At 42.2% G+C, this 20408-nt stretch overlaps 1 protein-coding gene across 2 annotated transcripts in view; it reads left to right on the top strand.

Moving 5' to 3' along the window:
• Nucleotides 1-20408, top strand: part of LOC112046119 (titin) — a 162098-nt gene that overhangs the window by 126852 nt on the left and 14838 nt on the right. For both annotated transcript variants that reach the window (XM_052886633.1, XM_052886634.1), the window contains one exon: nt 1-20408. This exon is cut by the window's right edge and continues 10858 nt beyond it. In XM_052886633.1, coding sequence (XP_052742593.1) covers nt 1-20408 — 20408 coding nt within the window.

Consider the following 20408-nt stretch of genomic DNA (forward strand, 5'->3'; position numbering starts at 1 on the left):
GAACACTAGATATGTATGTCCTCAATCCGTCCAAGGACTCAAAATATGTTCGTGAGTTTCTCAAGAGATGGCATAACAGTGAACAGAAATTATTTGAAGGGGCTAGTATATCTGGACAGTTTAATTTTCCTATTCCCAATTTAGTGTCAATATGTGCTCTGTTAGTGTGGAGGCCGGCAAACCCAGACGACACGATCACTAGATTAATGTTCCCAGGATCCACTCCCCAACACAAAATATTTGAAGGACTAGAAAAGTTAAGGCATTTGGAATTCCTTCAGCACCCTACATATACAGGACGACAGATGACACCCGCACCAGTGCCACCGTCTACTGTGACAACGGTTAAACAAACAAAACAAACAAAAGTCAGTAAAGAGAGAAGTATTGTTTCCGAAAAGAAAGAAGAAAAGACGCACGACACAGAACCCATGCTGCCTAAAGTTATAAAAGACGAAACAGATTCAAAAAATATTATTGATAATAAGTTATTAAGTGAACTTGTAGATGGTTATGATAAAAAAATTGAGTCAGTTTTCCAAGATGCTATTACTGCTAGAGTAGATACCAAATTAGATGATAGATTTGCTCACTATGAGAGCACTGTATTAGATGGTTTACCAAAAAAGAAAGAAACAAAGAAAATTTCGACTGATAAAAAAATAAAACGTACTGATAAGACTGATGATGTAAGAGACCCTACTATTAAATCTACTGAATTAAGAAAACCTGAAACTGAAAAACAATTAAAACCTGAACAAAAGAAAAAACCTGAGAAAGCAAAAAGTGATACAACAACTCTTCCAATAACAAAAAGTAAAATTTCCGCACGGCCCAGTCTAAAAATAAGTGACAAAAAAATAACAACAACTGACAAAAAAGGAACTCTTGACGATAAAAAATCTCCTCCTGCGACGCCGAAAAAATTGTTAGACATGAAAACAGTGCCTACTCCGGTACTCGCAAAAGATAAAATGAAGGTTAGAACTAGAAAAGTAAGCCCAAGCAGCACACCAGCAAAAAGCACAAAAGAAGCAAATAATCGACGAGTTGTTGAATCTAAATATAAACAAGCTTCGCCAAAACGGGACATGACTCAAAAAGCACAAGATAAAAAAGAAATTAAAACAAAACGAGAACCCATTTCTCGTAGACCCAGGCCTTTAGCATCACCTATTAAAGGAATAAAAGCACTTAAAAGTCCATCTAAATCAATGAAAAGTATGAAAGCTGATACATCAAAAATAAAAGGTCTTCAGAGAGTCAATTATGAAGACATACTAAAGGAAGCTAAAAAATCAGACGAAGATACTTCTAAGTCATTAGACGATATTAAGCAGCAAGAATTAGATGAACGAGAAGAACAAGAAATTGTTAGAGAAATTGAAGCTGTATTTAATAGAGATAGTGAAGCTGAGGAAAAACATGAATTTGTCGGAAGGTCTGATATAGAAAAAATAACATGTTTATTAGATGACGCTAAAACAGAAACAATTGCTGATGGTGAATTTGAAGAAGAATATCTTATCATAGAAAAGGAAGAATTAGACCAATATACCGAAGAATCTATTGCTGATAAAGAAAGTATACATGACATTGAAGATGAACTTCAAAAGCATATAAAAGATAAAGAAGAATCAGAAAAAAGAAAAGTAACTGAAGAACCTGTAAAAGAACAAAGAGATTATTTAAAAGAAAAAGTAAAATCTGAAATATCCATTGATAAAGAAACTAAAGAAACTGAATCAAAGGAGCAATCTGTAAGTGTAGAAGAAAAACAAGATATCAGTAGTGAAAAGAAAACTTCTGATAGTAAAAGTGGTATAATCAAACCCAAAGATTCCCTAGAAAATATCTTACAAGAATCACATCCCGATGAAAAAATGTCTACGACTATCGAATCAGGTGCAACAACAGCCCCCACTCTCCCTGAAGATGAACGCATTCCTTTAGATGATATAAAAGAAGACTTCCAAGTTGAAGAGAAACATGTTAAAGAAGATACAAAGGAAAGTTTGCACCCTCCTACACTGATTGATCTCCACAAGCCTTTATCTACTGAAAAAAGTCATAAAATAGAAGCTCAGCCTGCACCTTTAAGAGAAATTGTCAAAACGCCAGATGAAGTTGCTGATTTACCCTTACACGAAGAAGTGGACTATCGTACCTATGAAGATAAAAAAACCCCAAGTGAAGATGATTACAAACGGAAACTTGACATTGGGTTTGATCATGAAATTAAAGTACCGAAAAATTTGCCGCTGTTTGATAAAGACTCAGTGGTGCCATTGAAGGAAATGAAAAATATTGAAAGTATAATTGTTAAGACTGTTCAGCGTCCATCACATGCCGAATTAGTTACCGTTACTCCTGGCTCAGCGCCGGAGTCGCCAATGTATCATGACCAAATAAAAATGTCTATTATCTCTGGACAAGAATTAGAACCAGTCAAAGAGTACGACGATGCTTCCTTTAATTATGGTCAGTATACAGAGAAGTTAAGAGAAACTCACATTACAACTGTCCATTCTCCGATCAAAGATGATTTAATTGGAATAGAAGAAAAAGCTACTATGCCTGAAAAAATTCCATCAATACCAGAAGACGTTGAAAAAGAAATAGAAGAAGCTGGTAAATTAGACACATCAGAAAAACCTCTCTTAAGTCCTAAAGATGTTGAAAAAATTGTAGCCGATGTTGCTGAAGTGCTAAAGTCTGATAAAAGTTTAGAGGAACTTATTGCCGAAAAATCCCCAATGCTTCGGAAATCACCTGAAATATTTAGTACGTTTACCAAAGATCATAGCACAATACAAGCTGCAAAAAATATACTGTATAGCGAAATAGATAAAACTAAGCACCAACAAAAAGATCTAGTAATAGACGATGTTCCAATTAAACCTAACGAAAAAATTTTAAAAGACGAAATGAAACATAAGCCTTTACAAGAAGCTTCAGAAAAAGAACAAAAAATTCAAAAAGAAGCATCTCCTGTAAGATCGGTAACATCTGAAGATATAAGTGACGTATCTGATAAAACTGTTTGGAGTGAAGGTAAAAAAATCAAACGCGATATTAAAGACGATAAGGAAAAGGATGAAACTTTAGATAAAATAACTTCAACACAAGTTAATGGGTTCTCTGGTGATAAAAACAAACACGACGAAAATAAACAAGTTGAAGAATCCGGCGGAATCATTGAAAAACAACCAGAAAAAAGATTAAGTGTTACCTTGGATTCGGCAAAAACATTAGAAAAGCTTGAAGAAAAAATAGCGATTCTAAAGAAAAAAGAAGATATGACTTCAGAAAAAGCAAAATGTTTGAAAACTGAAATGAAATTAGACCAAAAAGATGATGTTCAAAACTTAACAGAAGAAAATATCACCATCGAAACGTCAATATTAAAACAGGAACACGAAATCTATCTCAGTAAAGCTCTTGAAAAAGAACCGGCTACTGAGATTGAAAAACACATTTCTGATAAGAAAGAAGAAGTCACAGATGCCCCATTAGATATAAATAAATCTATAGAAACATTAAATGAATTATCTAGTCCTGATATTATTCAAGACTTACAAGATTATTCAAAACCTGAAGCTAAGCATGAAAAAAAATCTTTTATCGATTCTGACAAACTTGATGATAAGCAAGTAAGTTTAGAAAAGAAAACGACACAACTTCTTGAAGATGAAGTTAAACTTTCAAAATTCGATGGTGATGAAGGTAAAGGTGCGAAATCAGAAGAAAAGAAAAAAGAAAGTAAATCTATGATAAGTAGTTTTATGAATAAATTTGATGAAAAAATTAGCAGAGCTAAAGAGTTGTTTACTAAAAAACCTGAAAAAAGTGTTGAACAACCTGATGCTTTAGAAACAAAAGTATCTCCGACTAAATTAGACACTCACACTTCAGAATTGAAATATGAAGATAAAATTCCTGAACTTGAAATCAGTGATAAAGAGATTTTATCAACAGTAAACCAATATGAACAGTATATGATAGCGCTCGTTACAACACAAAAAGATATTGAAGACGAAATCAAAAAATATACAATATTTGGTGAGCCAAAAGAAAATGTTAACATAAAAAAAGAAAACCTGACATTGGAAGAAAATATGGTCGTAAGAATAACTATCACACGAGTAATTATAACGAAATATGCAAACTCCCAGGGTGTTGTCCAGAAAATAAAATCTGTGACAGTAATAACAATAATGGACAGACAACCTGATGGAAAATTTTCAATAAAGATGGATGGTAATACAACTTTAAGAGAAGTCGAAGATATTGAATCAAACAAAACAAAGGAATATAATATAGAAGAAGATACAACAACTGAAGAAAGTGATGAAGAGCAGATTATAAATATAAATGGTCAAGAAGTGACTCAAAAAACAAATACGAAAACTACAAAAACAATCCTAAGAAAATCAAAAAGTCTAAAAAAAATAGTAAAAACTACTTTAGAAATAGATACAAATATAATATTTATAAATAATTTAATAGAAAATATAAAAACAACAAAACTATGTATTTATGACTTTAACACACCAAATAAAGAGTTAACCAATGAAAAAGTCGTAAAAATCTTTGTTTCGTCTCAAAAAACTGTAAAGGATGTAACAAAATCGTTAATAGAGTTACCGGATATATATAAAGTGCAAAAGCAAATAAAAGAACCGACACCAGTGAAAGAAACGAAGATGCCAAGCCCAGTTAAGGAAGATGACTTAACACCGGTCACTGAAAAACCTTCAGAAAAAGTACCTAGCCCAGAGAAAGAGGTGCTCAGCTCAGAAAAGCTGGCAGCAAAAGAACCATCACCAGTAACAGAAACGAAGGCACCAGGCCCTGTGAAAGACATTTTGAGCTCTGAGAAGCTATCAGAAAAAGAACCGTCACCAGTGAAAGAAACGAAGGCACCAAGTCCAGTTAAGGAAGATGACTTGACACCGGTCACTGAAAAACCTTCAGATAAAGAACCTAGCCCAGCGAAAGAGGTGCCGAGCCCAGAAAAGCTGACAGCAAAAAAACCATCACCAGTGACAAAAACGAAGGCACCAAGCCCTGAGAAAGACATTCTGAGCTCTGAGAAGCTATCAGAAAAAGAACCGTCACCATTGAAAGAAACGAAGGCACCAAGTCCAGTTAAGGAAGATGACTTGACACCGGTCACTGAAAAACCTTCAGATAAAGAACCTAGCCCACCGAAAGAGGTGCTGAGCCCAGAAAAGCTGACAGCGAAAGAACCATCACTAGTGACACAAACAAAGGCATCAAGCCCTGAAAAAGACATTCTGAGCTCTGAGAAGCCATCAGAAAAAGAACCGTCACCAGTGAAAGAAATTAAGGCGCCAAGCCCATTTAAAGAAGATGACTTGACACCGGTCACTGAAAAACCTTCAGAAAAAGAACCTAGCCCAGCGAAAGAGGTGCTGAGCCCAAAAAAGCTGGCAGCAAAAGAACCATCACCAGTGACAGAAACGAAGGCAACAAGCCCTGTGAAAGACATTTTAAGCTCTGAGAGGCCATTAGAAAAAGAACAGTCACCAGTGAAAGAAATTAAGACGCCAAGCCCAGTTAATGAAGATGACTTGACACCGGTCTCTGAAAAACCTTCAGAAAAAGAATCTAGCCCGGCGAAAGAGGTGCTGAGCCCAGAAAAGCTGGCAGCAAAAGAACCATCACCAGTGACAGAAACGAAGGCACCAAGCCCTGTGAAAGACATTCTAAGCTCTGAGAGGCCATTAGAAAAAGAACCGTCACCAGTAAAAGAAACGATGGCACCAAGCCCAGTTAAGGAAGATGACGTGACACCGGTCACTGAAAAACCTTCAGAAAAAGAACCTAGCCCAGCGAAAGAGGTGCTGAGCCCAGAAAAGCTGGCAGCAAAAGAACCATCACCAGTGACAGAAACGAAAGCACCAAGCCCTGTAAAAGACATTCTGAGCTCTAAGAAGCTATCAGAAAAAGAACCGTCACCAGTGAAAGAAACGATGGCACCAAGCCCAGTTAAGGAAGATGACGTGACACCGGTCACTGAAAAACCTTCAGAAAAAGAACCTAGCCCAGCGAAAGAGGTGCTGAGCCCAGAAAAGCTGGCAGAAAAAGCACCATCACCAGTGACAGAAACAAAGGCACCAAGCCCTGAGAAAGACATTTTGAGCCCAGACAAACCATTAGAAAAAAAACCATCACCAGTAAAAGAAACGAAGGCGCCAAGCCCAGTTAAGGAAGATGACTTAACACCGGTCATTGAAAAATCTTTAGAAAAAGAACCTAGCCCAGCGAGAGAGGTGCTGAGCCCAGAAAAGCTGGCAGCAAAAGAACCATCACCAGTGACAGAAACGAAGGCACCAAGCCCTGTGAAAGACATTTTAAGCTCTGAGAAGCTATCAGAAAAAGAACAGTCACCAGTAAAAGAAACGATGGCACCAAGCCCAGTTAAGGAAGATGACGTGACACCGGTCACTGAAAAACCTTCAGAAAAAGAACCTAGCCCAGCGAAAGAGGTGCTGAGCCCAGAAAAGCTGGCAGCAAAAGAACCATCACCAGTGACAGAAACGAAGGCACCAAGCCCTGTGAAAGACATTCTGAGCTCTGAGAGGCTATCAGAAAAAGAACCGTCACCAGTGAAAGAAATTAAGACACCAAGCCCAGTTAAAAAAGATGACGTGACACCGGTCACTGAAAAACCTTCAGAAAAAGAACCTAGCCCAGCGAAAGAGGTGCTGAGCCCAGAAAAGCTGGCAGCAAAAGAACCATCACCAGTGACAGAAACGAAGGCACCAAGCCCTGTGAAAGACATTCGGAGCTCTGAAAGGTTATCAGAAAAAGAACCGTCACCAGTGAAAGAAACGAGGGCACCAAGTCCAGTTAAAAAAGATGACTTGACACCGGTCACTGAAAAACCTTCAGATAAAGAACCTAGCCCAGCGAAAGAGGTGCTAAGCCCAGAAAAGCTGACAGCGAAAGAACCATCACCAGTGACAGAAACGAAGGCACCAAGCCCTGTGAAAGACATTCTAAGCTCTGAGAAGCTATCAGAAAAAGAACAGTCACCAGTAAAAGAAACAATGGCACCAAGCCCAGTTAAGGAAGATGACGTGACACCGGTCACTGAAAAACCTTCAGAAAAAGAACCTAGCCCAGCGAAAGAGGTGCTGAGCCCAGGAAAGCTGGCAGAAAAAGAACCATCACCAGTGACAGAAACAAAGGCACCAAGCCCTGAGAAAGACATTTCGAGCCCAGACAAACCATTAGAAAAAGAACCATCACCAGTGAAAGAAACGAAGGCGCCAAGCCCAGTTAAGGAAGATGACTTGACACCGGTCATTGAAAAATCTTTAGAAAAAGAACCTAGCCCAGCGAGAGAGGTGCTGAGCCCAGAAAAGCTGACAGCAAAAAAACCATCAGCAGTGACAGAAATAAAGGCATCAAGCTCTGAGAAAGACATTCTGAGCTCTGAGAAGCTATCAGAAAAAGAACCGTCACCAGTGAAAGAAATTAAGACGCCAAGCCCAGTTAAAGAAGATGACTTGACACCGGTCACTGAAAAACCTTCAGAAAAAGAATCTAGCCCAGCGGAAGAGATGCTGAGCCCAGAAAATCTGGCAGCAAAAGAACCGTCACTAGTGACAGAAACGAAGGCACCAAGCCCCGTGAAAGACATTCTAAGCTCTGAGAGGCCATTAGAAAAAGAACCGTCACCAGTAAAAGAAACGAAGGTACCAAGTCCAATTAAGGAAGATGACTTGACACTGGTCACTGAAAAACCTTCAGATAAAGAACCAAGCCCAGCGAAAGAGGTGCTGAGCCCAGTAAAGCTGGCAGCAACAGAACTATCACCAGTGACAGAAACGAAGGCACCAAGCCCTGTGAAAGACATTCTGAGCTCTGAGAAGCCATCAGAAAAAGAACCATCACCAGTGAAAGAAACGAGGGCACCAAGTCCAGTTAAAGAAGATGACTTGACACTGGTCACTGAAAAACCTTCAGAAAAAGAACCTAGCCCAGCGAAAGAGGTGCTAAGCCCAGAAAAGCTGACAGCGAAAGAACCATCACCAGTGGCAGAAACAAAGGCACCAAGCCCTGAGAAAGACATTCAGAGCTCTGAGAGGCCATTAGAAAAAGAACAGTCACCAGTAAAAGAAACGATGGCACCAAGCCCAGATAAGGAAGATGACATGAAACCGGTCACTGAAAAACCTTCAGAAAAAGAACCTAGCCCAGCGAGAGAGGTGCTAAGCCCAGAAAAGCTGACAGCGAAAGAACCATCACCAGTGATAGAAACGAAGGCACCAAGCCCTCTGAAAGACATTCTGAGCTCAGAGAAGCTATCAGAAAAAGAACCGTCACCAGTGAAAGAAATTAAGACGCCAAGCCCAGTTAAAGAAGATGACTTGACACCGGTCACTGAAAAACCTTCAGAAAAAGAATCTAGCCCAGCGAAAGAGGTGCTGAGCCCAGAAAAGCTGGCAGCAAAAGAACCATCACCAGTGACAGAAACGAAGGCACCAAGCCCTGTGAAAGACAGTCTAAGCTCTGAGAGGCCACTAGAAAAAGAACAGTCACCAGTAAAAGAAACGATGGCCCCAAGACCAGTTAAGGAAGATGACGTGACACAGGTCATTGAAAAACCTTCAGAAAAAGAACCTAGCCCAGCGAAAGAGGTGCTGAGCCCAGAAAAGCTGGCAGCAAAAGAACTATCACCAGTGACAGAAACGAAGGCACCAAGCCCTGTGAAAGACATTCTGAGCTCTGAGAAGCCATCAGAAAAAGAACCGTCACCAGTGAAAGAAATGAGGGCACCAAGTCCACTTAAGAAAGATGACTTGACACCGGTCACTGAAAAACCTTCAGATAAAGAACCTAGCCCAGCGAAAGAGCTGCTGAGCCCAGAAAAGCTGACAGCGAAAGAACCATCACCAGTGAAAGAAACGAGGGCACCAAGTCCAGTTAAAGAAGATGACTTGACACCGGTCACTGAAAAACCTTCAGAAAAAGAACCTAGCCCAGCGAAAAAGGTGCTAAGCCCAGAAAAGCTGACAGCGAAAGAACCATCACCAGTGGCAGAAACAAAGGCACCAAGCCCTGAGAAAGACATTCAGAGCTCTGAGAGGCCATTAGAAAAAGAACAGTCACCAGTAAAAGAAACGATGGCACCAAGCCCAGATAAGGAAGATGACATGAAACCGGTCACTAAAAAACCTTCAGAAAAAGAACCTAGCCTAGCGAGAGAGGTGCTAAGCCCAGAAAAGCTGACAGCGAAAGAACCATCACCAGTGATAGAAACGAAGGCACCAAGCCCTCTGAAAGACATTCTGAGCTCAGAGAAGCTATCAGAAAAAGAACCGTCACCAGTGAAAGAAATTAAGACGCCAAGCCCAGTAAAAGAAGATGACTTGACACCGGTCACTGAAAAACCTTCAGAAAAAGAATCTAGCCCAGCGAAAGAGGTGCTGAGCCCAGAAAAGCTGGCAGCAAAAGAACCATCACCAGTGACAGAAACGAAGGCACCAAGCCCTGTGAAAGACAGTCTAAGCTCTGAGAGGCCACTAGAAAAAGAACCGTCACCAGTGAAAGAAATGAGGGCACCAAGTCCACTTAAGAAAGATGACTTGACATCGGTCACTGAAAAACCTTCAGATAAAGAACCTAGCCCAGCGAAAGAGCTGCTGAGCCCAGAAAAGCTGACAGCGAAAGAACCATCACCAGTGACAGAAACAAAGGCACCAAGCCCTGTGAAAGACATTCTGAGCTCTGAGAAGCCATCAGAAAAAGAACCGTCACCAGTGAAAGAAATTAAGACGCCAAGCCCAGTTAAAGAAGATGATTTGACACCGGTCACTGAAAAACCTTCAGAAAAAGAACCTAGCCCAGCGAAAGAGGTGCTGAGCCCAGAAAAGCTGGCAGAAAAAGAACCATCACCAGTGACAGAAACAAAGGCACCAAGCCCTGAGAAAGACATTCTGAGCTCTGAGAAACCATCAGAAAAAGAACCGTCACCAGTGAAAGAAATTAAGACGCCAAGCACAGTTAAAGAAGATGACTTGACACCGGTCACTGAAAAACCTTCAGAAAAAGAATCTAGCCAAGCGAAAGAGGTGCTGAGCCCAGAAAAGCTGGCAGCAAAAGAACCATCACCAGTGACAGAAACGAAGGCACCAAGCCCTCTGAAAGACATTCTGAGCTCTGAGAAGCCATCAGAAAAAGAACCGTCACCAGTGAAAGAAATGAGGGCACCAAGTCCACTTAAGAAAGATGACTTGACACCGGTCACTGAAAAACCTTCAGATAAAGAACCTAGCCCAGCGAAAGAGCTGCTGAGCCCAGAAAAGCTGACAGCGAAAGAACCATCACCAGTGACAGAAACAAAGGCACCAAGCCCTGTGAAAGACATTCTGAGCTCTGAGAAGCCATCAGAAAAAGAACCGTCACCAGTGAAAGAAATTAAGACGCCAAGCCCAGTTAAAGAAGATGATTTGACACCGGTCACTGAAAAACCTTCAGAAAAAGAACCTAGCCCAGCGAAAGAGGTGCTGAGCCCAGAAAAGCTGGCAGAAAAAGAACCATCACCAGTGACAGAAACAAAGGCACCAAGCCCTGAGAAAGACATTCTGAGCTCTGAGAAACCATCAGAAAAAGAACCGTCACCAGTGAAAGAAATTAAGACGCCAAGCACAGTTAAAGAAGATGACTTGACACCGGTCACTGAAAAACCTTCAGAAAAAGAATCTAGCCAAGCGAAAGAGGTGCTGAGCCCAGAAAAGCTGGCAGCAAAAGAACCATCACCAGTGACAGAAACGAAGGCACCAAGCCCTGTGAAAGACATTCTGAGCTCTGAGAAGCCATCAGAAAAAGAACAGTCACCAGTAAAAGAAACGATGGCCCCAAGCCCAGTTAAGGAAGATGACGTGACACAGGTCACTGAAAAACCTTCAGATAAAGAACCTAGCCCAGCGAAAGAGGTGCTAAGCCCAGAAAAGCTGACAGCGAAAGAACCATCACCAGTGACAGAAACAAAGGCACCAAGCCCTGAGAAAGACATTCTGAGCTCTGAGAAACCATCAGAAAAAGAACCGTCACCAGTGAAAGAAATTAAGACGCCAAGCCCAGTTAAAGAAGATGATTTGACACCGGTCACTGAAAAACCTTCAGAAAAAGAACCTAGCCCAGCGAAAGAGGTGCTGAGCCCAGAAAAGCTGGCAGAAAAAGAACCATCACCAGTGACAGAAACAAAGGCACCAAGCCCTGAGAATGACATTCTGAGCTCTGAGAAACCATCAGAAAAAGAACCGTCACCAGTGAAAGAAATTAAGACGCAAAGCCCAGTTAAAGAAGATGAATTGACACCGGTCACTGAAAAACCTTCAGAAAAAGAACCTAGCCCAGCGAAAGAGCTGCTGAGCCCAGAAAAGCTGGCAGCAAAAGAACTATCACCAGTGACAGAAACAAAGGCACCAAGCCCTGTGAAAGACATTCTGAGCTCTGAGAAGCCATCAGAAAAAGAACCGTCACCAGTGAAAGAAACGAGGGCACCAAGTCCAGTTAAAAAAGATGACTTGACACCGGTCACTGAAAAACCTTCAGATAAAGAACCTATCCCAGCGAAAGAGGTACTAAGCCCAGAAAAGCTGACAGCGAAAGAACCATCACCAGTGACAGAAACAAAGGCACCAAGCCCTGAGAAAGACATTCTGAGCTCTGAGAAACCATCAGAAAAAGAACCGTCACCAGTGAAAGAAATTAAGACGCCAAGCCCAGTTAAAGAAGATGACTTGACACCGGTCACTGAAAAACCTTCAGAAAAAGAACATAGCCCAGCAAAAGAGCTGCTGAGCCCAGAAAAGCTGGCAGCAAAAGAACCATCACCAGTGACAGAAACGAAGGCACCAAGCCCTGTGAAAGACATTCTGTGCTCTGAGAAGCCATCAGAAAAAGAACCGTCACCAGTGAAAGAAACGAGGGCACCAAGTCCAGTTAAAAAAGATGACTTGACACCGGTCACTGAAAAACCTTCAGATAAAGAACCTAGCCCAGCGAAAGAGGTGCTAAGCCCAGAAAAGCTGACAGCGAAAGAACCATCACCAGTGACAGAAACAAAGGCACCAAGCCCTGAGAAAGACATTCTGAGCTCTGAGAAACCATCAGAAAAAGAACCGTCACCAGTGAAGGAAATTAAGATGCCAAGCCCAGTTAAAGAACATGACTTGACACCTGTCATTGAAAAATCATCAGGAAAAGAACCTAGCCCAGCAAGAGAGGTGCCGAGCACAGATAAGCCTTCCGATGAAAAACCATCAGCGATGATAGAAATAAAGGTACTAAGCCTTGAGAAAGACATTCTGAGCTCTGTAAAGCCATCAGAAAAAGAACCGGCACCTGTAAAAGAAACGAAGACGCCAAGCCCAGCTAAGGAAGTTGACTTGACACCGGTCACTGAGAAATCTTCAGAAAAAGAACCTAGCCCAGCGAGAGAGGTGCTAAGCCCAGAAAAGCTGACAGCAAAAGAATCATCACCAGTGACAGAAACAAGGACACCAAGCCCTGAGAAAGACATTCTGAGCTCTGAGAAGACATCAGAAAAAGAACCGTCACCTGTGAAAGAAATTAAGACGCCAAGCCCTGTTAAGGAAGATGACATAACACCGGTCATTGAAAAATCTCTAGAAAAAGAACCTAGCCCAGCGAGAGAGGTGCTGAGCCCAGAAAAGTCTTCAGAAGAAGAACCATCGCCAGTTACCGAAACAAAGGCACTAAGCCCAGTTAAAGAAGATGACTTGACATCGGTCACTAAAAAACTTTCAGAAAAAGAACCTAGCCCAGCGCGAGAGATGCTGAGCCCAGAAAAGCCTTTAATAGAAGAACCATCACTGGTGACAGAAACAAAGACAACAAGCCCTGATAAAGTAGTTCCGAGCCCTGACAAACCATCAGAAAAAGAACCGTCACCAGTAAAAGAAACGAAGGCGCCTAGCCCAGTTAAGAAAGATGACTTAACACCGGTAATTGAAAAATCTCTAGATAAAGAACCTAGCCCAGCGAGAGAAATGCTAAGCCCAGAAAAGCTAACAGAAAAAGAACCATCGCCAGGGATAGAAACAAAGGCGCCAAGCCCTGAGAAAGACATTCTGAGCTCTGAAAGGCCATTAAAAAAGGAAGCCTTACCAGTCAAAGAAACGAAGGTACCAAGCCCTGTTAAGGAAGATGACTTGACATCGGTCACTGGTAAACCTTCAGAAAAAGAAACATCTCCAGTAAAAAAATCGAAAGCGCCAAGCCCAGTTAAAAAAGATGACATGAAACCGGTCACTGATAAACCTTCAGAAAAAGAACCTAGCCCAGCGACAGAGGTGCCGAGCCCAGAAAAGCCTTCAAAAAAAGAACCATCACTGGTAACAGACACAAAGGCAACAAGCCCTGATAAAGTAGTTCCGAGCCCTGGCATACCATCAGAAAAAGAACCGTCACCAGTAAAAGAAACGAAAGCCCCTAGCCCAGTTAAGAAAGATGACTTGACACCAGTCACTGAAAAATCCTCAGAAAAAGAACCCAGCCCAGCGAAAGAGGTGTTGAGCCCAGAAAAGCTGGTAGAAAAAGAACTATCACCAGTGACAGAAACGAAGGCACCAAGCCCTGTGAAAGACATTCTGAGCTCTGAGAAGCCATCAGAAAAAGAACCGTCACCAGTGAAAGAAATGAGGGCACCAAGTCCAGTTAAGGAAGATGACTTGACATCGGGCACTGAAAAACCTTCAGATAAAGAACCTAGCCCAGCGAAAGATATGCTGAGCCCAGAAAAGCTGACAGCGAAAGAACCATCACCAGTGACAGAAACAAAGGCACCAAGCCCTGAGAAAGACATTCTGAGCTCTAAGAAACTATCAGAAAAAGAACCGTCACCAGTGAAAGAAACGAGGAAACCAAGTCCAGTTAAAGAAGATGACTTGACACCGGTCACTGAAAAACCTTCAGAAAAAGAATCTAGCCCAGCGAGAGAGCTGCTAAGCCCAGAAAAGCTGACTGCAAAAGAATCATCACCAGTGACAAAGACACCGAGCCCTGAGAAAGACATTCTGAGCTCTGAGAAGCCATCAGAAAAAGAACCGTCACCAGTGAAAGAAATTAAGACGCCAAGCCCAATTAAGGAAGATGACTTGACACGGGTCACTAAAAAACCTTCAGAAAAAGAACCTAGCCCAGTGACAGAGGTACCAAGATCAGAAAAGCCTTCAAAAGAAGAACCATCACTAGTAACAGAAACAAAGGCAACAAGCCCTGATAAAGTAGTTCCGAGCCCTGACAAACCATCAGAAAAAGAACCGTCACCAATAAAAGAAACAAAGGCGCCAAGCCCAGTTAAGAAAGATGACATAATACCGGTCATTGAAAAATCTCTAGAAAAAGAACCTAGCCCAGCGAGAGAGGTGCTGACCGCAAAAGAACCATCGCCAGTGATAGAAAAAAAGGCACCAAGCCCTGAGAAAGACATTCTGAGCTCTGAAAGGCAATTAGAAAAAGAACAGTCACCAGTGAAAAAAACGAAGGCACCAAGCCCAGCTAAGGAAGATGACTTGACACCGGTCACTGAAAAACCCTCAGAAAAAAAACCTTGCCCAGCGAGAGAGGTGCTGAGCCCAGAAAAGCCTTTAAAAGAAGAACCATCACTAGTAACAGTAACAAAGGCAACAAGCCCGGATAAAGTAGTTCCGAGCCCTGACAAACCATCAGAAAAAGAACCGTCACCAATAAAAGAAACAAAGGCGCCAAGCCCGGTTAAGGAAGATGATTTAACACCGGTCATTGAAAAATCTCTAGAAAAAGAACCTAGCCTAGCGAGAGAAAAGCTGACAGCAAAAGAACCATCGCCGGTGGTAGAAAAAAAGGCACCAAGCCCTGAGAAAGACATTCTGAGCTCTGAGAGGCCATTAGAAAAAGAACCGTCACCAGTAAGAGAAACGAAGGCACCAAGCCCTGTGAAAGACATTCTGAGCTCTGAGAAGCCATCAGAAAAAGAACCGTCACCAGTGAAAGAAACGAAGGCACCAAGTCCAGTTAAGGAAGATGACTTGACACCGGTCACTGAAAAACCTTCAGATAAAGAACCTAGCCCAGTGAAAAAGGTGCTGAGCCCAGAAAAGCTAAAAGCAAAAAAACCATCAGTAGTGACAGAAGTAAAGGCACCAAGCCCTGAGAAAGACATTCTCAGCTCTGAGAAGCCATCGGAAAAAGAACCGTCACGAGTGAAAGAAACAAAGACGCCAAGCCCAGTTAAGAAAGATGATTTGATATGGGGCACTGAAAAACCTTCAAAAAAAGAACCTGGCTCAGCGACAGAATTACCGAGACCACAAAAGCTTTCAAAAGAAGAACCATCACTAGTTATAGAAACAAAGGCAACAAGCCCTGATAAAACAGTGCCGAGCCCTGACAAACCATCAGAAAAAGAACCGTCACCAATAAAAGAAACAAAGGCGCCAAGCCCAGCTAAGGAAGATGACTTGACACCGGTCACTGAAAAATCTTCAGAAAAAGAACCTAGCCCAGCAAGAGAGGTGCTGAGTCCAGAAAAGCTGACAGCAAAAGAATCATCACCAGTGACAGAAACAAAGACACTGAGCCCTGAGAAAGACATTCTGAGCTCTGAGAGGCCATTAGAAAAAGCACTGTCGCCAGTGAAAGAAACGAAGGCTCCAAGCCCAGTTAATGAAGATGACTTGACACAGGTCACTAAAAAACCATTAGAAAAAGCAGCAAGCCCAGCGGGAGAGGTGCAGAGCCCAGAAAAGCCTTCTGAAAAAGAACCATCACCGGTGATAGAAACTAAAACACCAAGCCCTGATATGGGTGCTCTAAGCTCTGAGAAGTCATCAGAAAAAGAAACTAGCCCAGCGAGACAGCTGCTAAGCCCAGAAAAGCTTACAGCAAAAGAATTATCTCCAGTGACAGAAACTAAGACACCAAGCCCTGAGAAAGAAATTCTGAGCTCTGAGAGGCCATTAGAAAAAGAACCGTCACCAGTGAAAGAAACGAAGGCACCAAGCCCTGAGAAAGACATTCTGAGCTCTGAGAGGCCATTAGAAAAAGAACCGTCACCAGTGAAAGAAACGAAGGCACCAAGCCCTGTGAAAGACATTCTGAGCTCTGAGAAGCCATCAGAAAAAGAACCGTCACAAGTGAAAGAAACTAAGACGCCAAGCCCAGTTAAAGAAGATGACTTGACACCAGTCATTGAACAATTATCAGAAAAAGAACTTAGCCCAGCGAGAGAAATGCTGAGCCCAGAAAAGCTGACAGCAAAAGATCCATCACCAGTGATAAAAACAAAGACACCAAGCCCTGATAAAGACATTCTGAGCTCTGAGAGGTCATTAGAAAAGGAACCATCACCAGTAAAAGAAATGATGGCACCAAGCCCTGTTAAGGAAGATGACTTGACATCGGTCCCTGAAAAACCTTCAGAAAAAGAACCTAGCCCAGCAAGAGAGGTGCTGAGCCCAGAAAAGCCTTCCGAAAAAGAGCCATCACCGGTTATAGAAACTAAGTCACCAAGCCCTGAAAAAGACATTCTGAGCTCTGAGAGGCCATCAGAAAAAGAACCGTCACCAGTGAAAGAAATTAAGACGCCAAGCCCAGTTAAGGAAGATGACATGACTCCAGTCATTGAAAAATCATCAGGAAAAGAACCTAGCCCAGCAAGAGAGGTGCCGAGCACAGATAAGCCTTCAAAAGAAGAACCATCACTAGTAACAGAAACAAAGGCATCAAGCCCTGATAATGCAGTTTCGAGCCCTGACTTACCATCAGAAAGAGAACCGTCACCAGTAAAAGAAACGAAGGTGCCAAGTTCAGTTAAGAAAGACGACTTATCACCGGTCATTGAAAAATCTTCAAAAAAAGAAACTAGCCCAGCGAGAGAAATACTGAGCCCAGAAAAGCTGCCATCAAAAGAACCATCACCAGTAATAGAAAAGAAAGCACCAAGCCCTGAAAAGGACATTCTGAGCCCAGAAAAACCATTAGAAAAAGTACCGTCAGCAGTAAAGGAAACGAAGGCGCCAAGCCTAGTTAGGGAAGATGACTTCACACCAGTCATTGAAATACCATCAGAAAATGAACCTAGCCCAGCAAGAGAAATGCTGAGCCCAGAAAAGCTTACATCAAAAGAACCATCACCAGTGCCAGAAACAAAAACACCAAGCCCTGAGAAAGACATTCTAAGCTCTGAGAAGCCATCAGAAAGACAACCGTCACCAGTAAAAGAAAAGAAGGCGCCAAGTCCAATTAAGGAAGAGGACCTAAAATCAGTCGTTGAAAAACCATCAATAAAAGAACCTAGCCCAGCGAGAACAGTGTTGAGCCCTGAAAAGTTAACAGAAAAAGAACCATCGCCAGTGACAGAAATAAAGGCACCAAGTCCTGAGAAAGACATTCTAAGCTCTGAGAAGCCATCAGAAAAAGAACCCTCACAAGTAAAAGAAACAAAGTCGCCAAGTCCAGTTAAGGAAGATGACTTAAAACCAGTCATTGAAAAGCCATCAGAAAAAGAACCTAGCCCAGCCAGAGAAATACTGAGCCCAGAGAAGCTTACAGCAAAAGAACCATCACCAGTGATAGAAACAAAAGAACTAAGCCCTGAGAAGGACATTCTAAGCCCAGAAAAACCAATAGAAAAAGAACCGTCTCCAGTAAAGGAAACGAAGGTGCCAAGCTTAGTTACGGAAGATGACATAACACCAATCATTGAAATACCATCAGAAAAAGAACCTAGCCCAGCAAGGGAGGTACCTAGCCTAGAAAAGCTAACATCAAAAGAACCATCAACATTGTCTGAAATAAAGGCACCAAGCCCTGAGAAAGACATTCTGAGCTCTGACAAGCCATCAGAAAAAGAACCGTCACCAGTGAAAGAAAAGAAGGCACCAAGTCCAGTTAAGGAAGATGAAAAACCATTAGAAAAAGAACCTAGCCCAGCGAGAGAAGTGCTGAGCCCGAAAAAGCTTACAGAAAAAGAACCATCGCCCGTGACAGAAACGAAGGCACCAAGCCCAGTTAAAGAAGATGATTTGACATCGGTCACTGAAAAACTTTCAGAAAAAAAATCTAGCCCAGCGCGAGAGGTGCTGAGCCCAGAAAAGCCTTCAAAAGAAGAACCATCACTGGTAACAGAAACAAAGGCAACAAGCCCTGATAAATTAGTTTCGAGCCCTGACATACCATCAGAAAAAGAACTGTCAACAGTAAAAGAAAAAAAGGCACCAAGCCCAGTTAAGGAAGATGACTTAACACCGATAATTGAAAAATCTTTAAAAAAAGAACCTAGCCCAGTGAGAGAAATGCTGAGCCCAGAAAAGCTGACGGCAGAAAAACCATCACCAGTATCAGAAATAAAGGCACCAAGCCTTGAGAAAGATATTCTGAGCTCTGAGAAGCCATCAGAGAAAGAACCGTCACCAGTGATAAAAACACAGACACCAAAGCCTGAGAAAGACATTCTGAGCCCTGACAAATCATTAGAAAAAGAACCGGCACCAGTAAAAGAAACGAAGGTACCTAGCCCAATTAAGAAAGATGACGTGACACCGGTCACTGAAAAACCTTCAGAAAAAGAACCTAGCCCACCGAAAGAGGTGCTGAGCCCAGAAAAGCTGGCAGCAAAAGAATTATCTCCAGTGACAGAAACGAAGGCACCAAGCCCTGTGAAAGACATTCTGAGCTCTGAGAAGCCATCAGAAAAAGAACCATCACCAGTGAAAGAAACGAAGGCACCAAGTCCAGTTAAGGAAGATGACTTGACACCGGACACTGAAAAACCTTCAGATAAAGAACCTAGCCCAGTGAAAGAGGTGCTGAGCCCAGAAAAGCTGACAGCGAAAGAACCATCACCAGTGACAGAAACAAAGGCACCAAGCCCTGAGAAACACATTCTGAGCTCTGAGAAGCCATCAGAAAAAGAACCGTCACCAGTAAAAGAAACGAAGGCGCCAAGCCCAGTTAAGGAAGATGACTTAACAGCGGTCATTAAAAAATCTTCAGGAAAAGAAGCTAGCCCAACAAGAGAAATGCTGAGCCCAGAAAAGCTTACATCAAAAGAACCATCACCAGTGTCAGAAATAAAGGCATCAAGCCCTGAGAAAACCATTCTGAGCTCTGAGAAGCCATCAGAAAAAGAACCGTCACCAGTGAAAGAAACGAAGGCGCCAAGCCCAGTTAAGGAAAGTGACTTTATACCGGTTGTTGAAAAATCTTTAGAAAAAGAACCTAGCCCAGCAAGAGAAATGCTGAGCCCAGAAAAGCTTACATCAATAGAACCATCACCAGTGTCAGAAATAAAAGCACCAAGCCCTGAGAAACACATTCTGAGCTCTGAGAAGCCATCAGAAAAAGAACCGTTACCAGTAAAAGAAACGAAGGCGCCAAGCCCAGTTAAGGAAGATGACTTAACAGCGGTCATTAAAAAATCTTCAGGAAAAGAAGCTAGCCCAACAAGAGAAATGCTGAGCCCAGAAAAGCTGACAGCGAAAGAACCATCACCAGTGACAGAAACAAAGGCACCAAGCCCTGAGAAAGACATTTTGAGCCCAGACAAACCATTAGAAAAAGAACCATCACCAGTAAAAGAAACGAAGGCGCCAAGCCCAGTTAAGGAAGATGACTTAACACCGGTCATTGAAAAATCTTTAGGAAAAGAACCTAGCCCAGCGAGAGAAATGCTGAGCCCAGAAAAGCTTACATCAATTGAACCATCACCAGTGTCAGAAATAAAAGCACCAAGCCCTGAGAAACACATTCTGAGCTCTGAGAAGCCATCAGAAAAAGAACCGTCACCAGTGAAAGAAACGAAGGCGCCAAGCCCAGTTAAGGAAGATGACTTAACAGCGGTCATTAAAAAATCTTCAGGAAAAGAAGCTAGCCCAACAAGAGAAATGCTGAGCCCAGAAAAGCTTACATCAAAAGAACCATCACCAGTGTCAGAAATAAAGGCATCAAGCCCTGAGAAAACCATTCTGAGCTCTGAGAAGCCATCAGAAAAAGAACCGTCACCAGTGAAAGAAACGAAGGCGCCAAGCCCAGTTAAGGAAAGTGACTTTATACCGGTTGTTGAAAAATCTTCAGAAAAAGAACCTAGCCCAGCAAGAGAAATGCTGAGCCCAGAAAAGCTTACATCAAAAGAACCATCACCAGTGCCAGAAACAAAAACACCAAGCCCTGAGAAAGACATTCTGAGCCCAGACAAATCATTAGAAAAAGAACCGTCACCAGTAAAAGAAACGAAGGCGCCAAGCCCAGTTAAGGAAGATGACTTAACACCGGTCATTGAAAAATCTTCAGAAAAGGAACCTAGCCCAGCAAATGAAATGCTGAGCCCAGAAAAGCTTACATCAAAAGAACCATCACCAGTG

Source organism: Bicyclus anynana, chromosome 17 (assembly GCF_947172395.1).
Source record: "Bicyclus anynana chromosome 17, ilBicAnyn1.1, whole genome shotgun sequence".
NCBI lineage: Eukaryota > Metazoa > Arthropoda > Insecta > Lepidoptera > Nymphalidae > Bicyclus > Bicyclus anynana.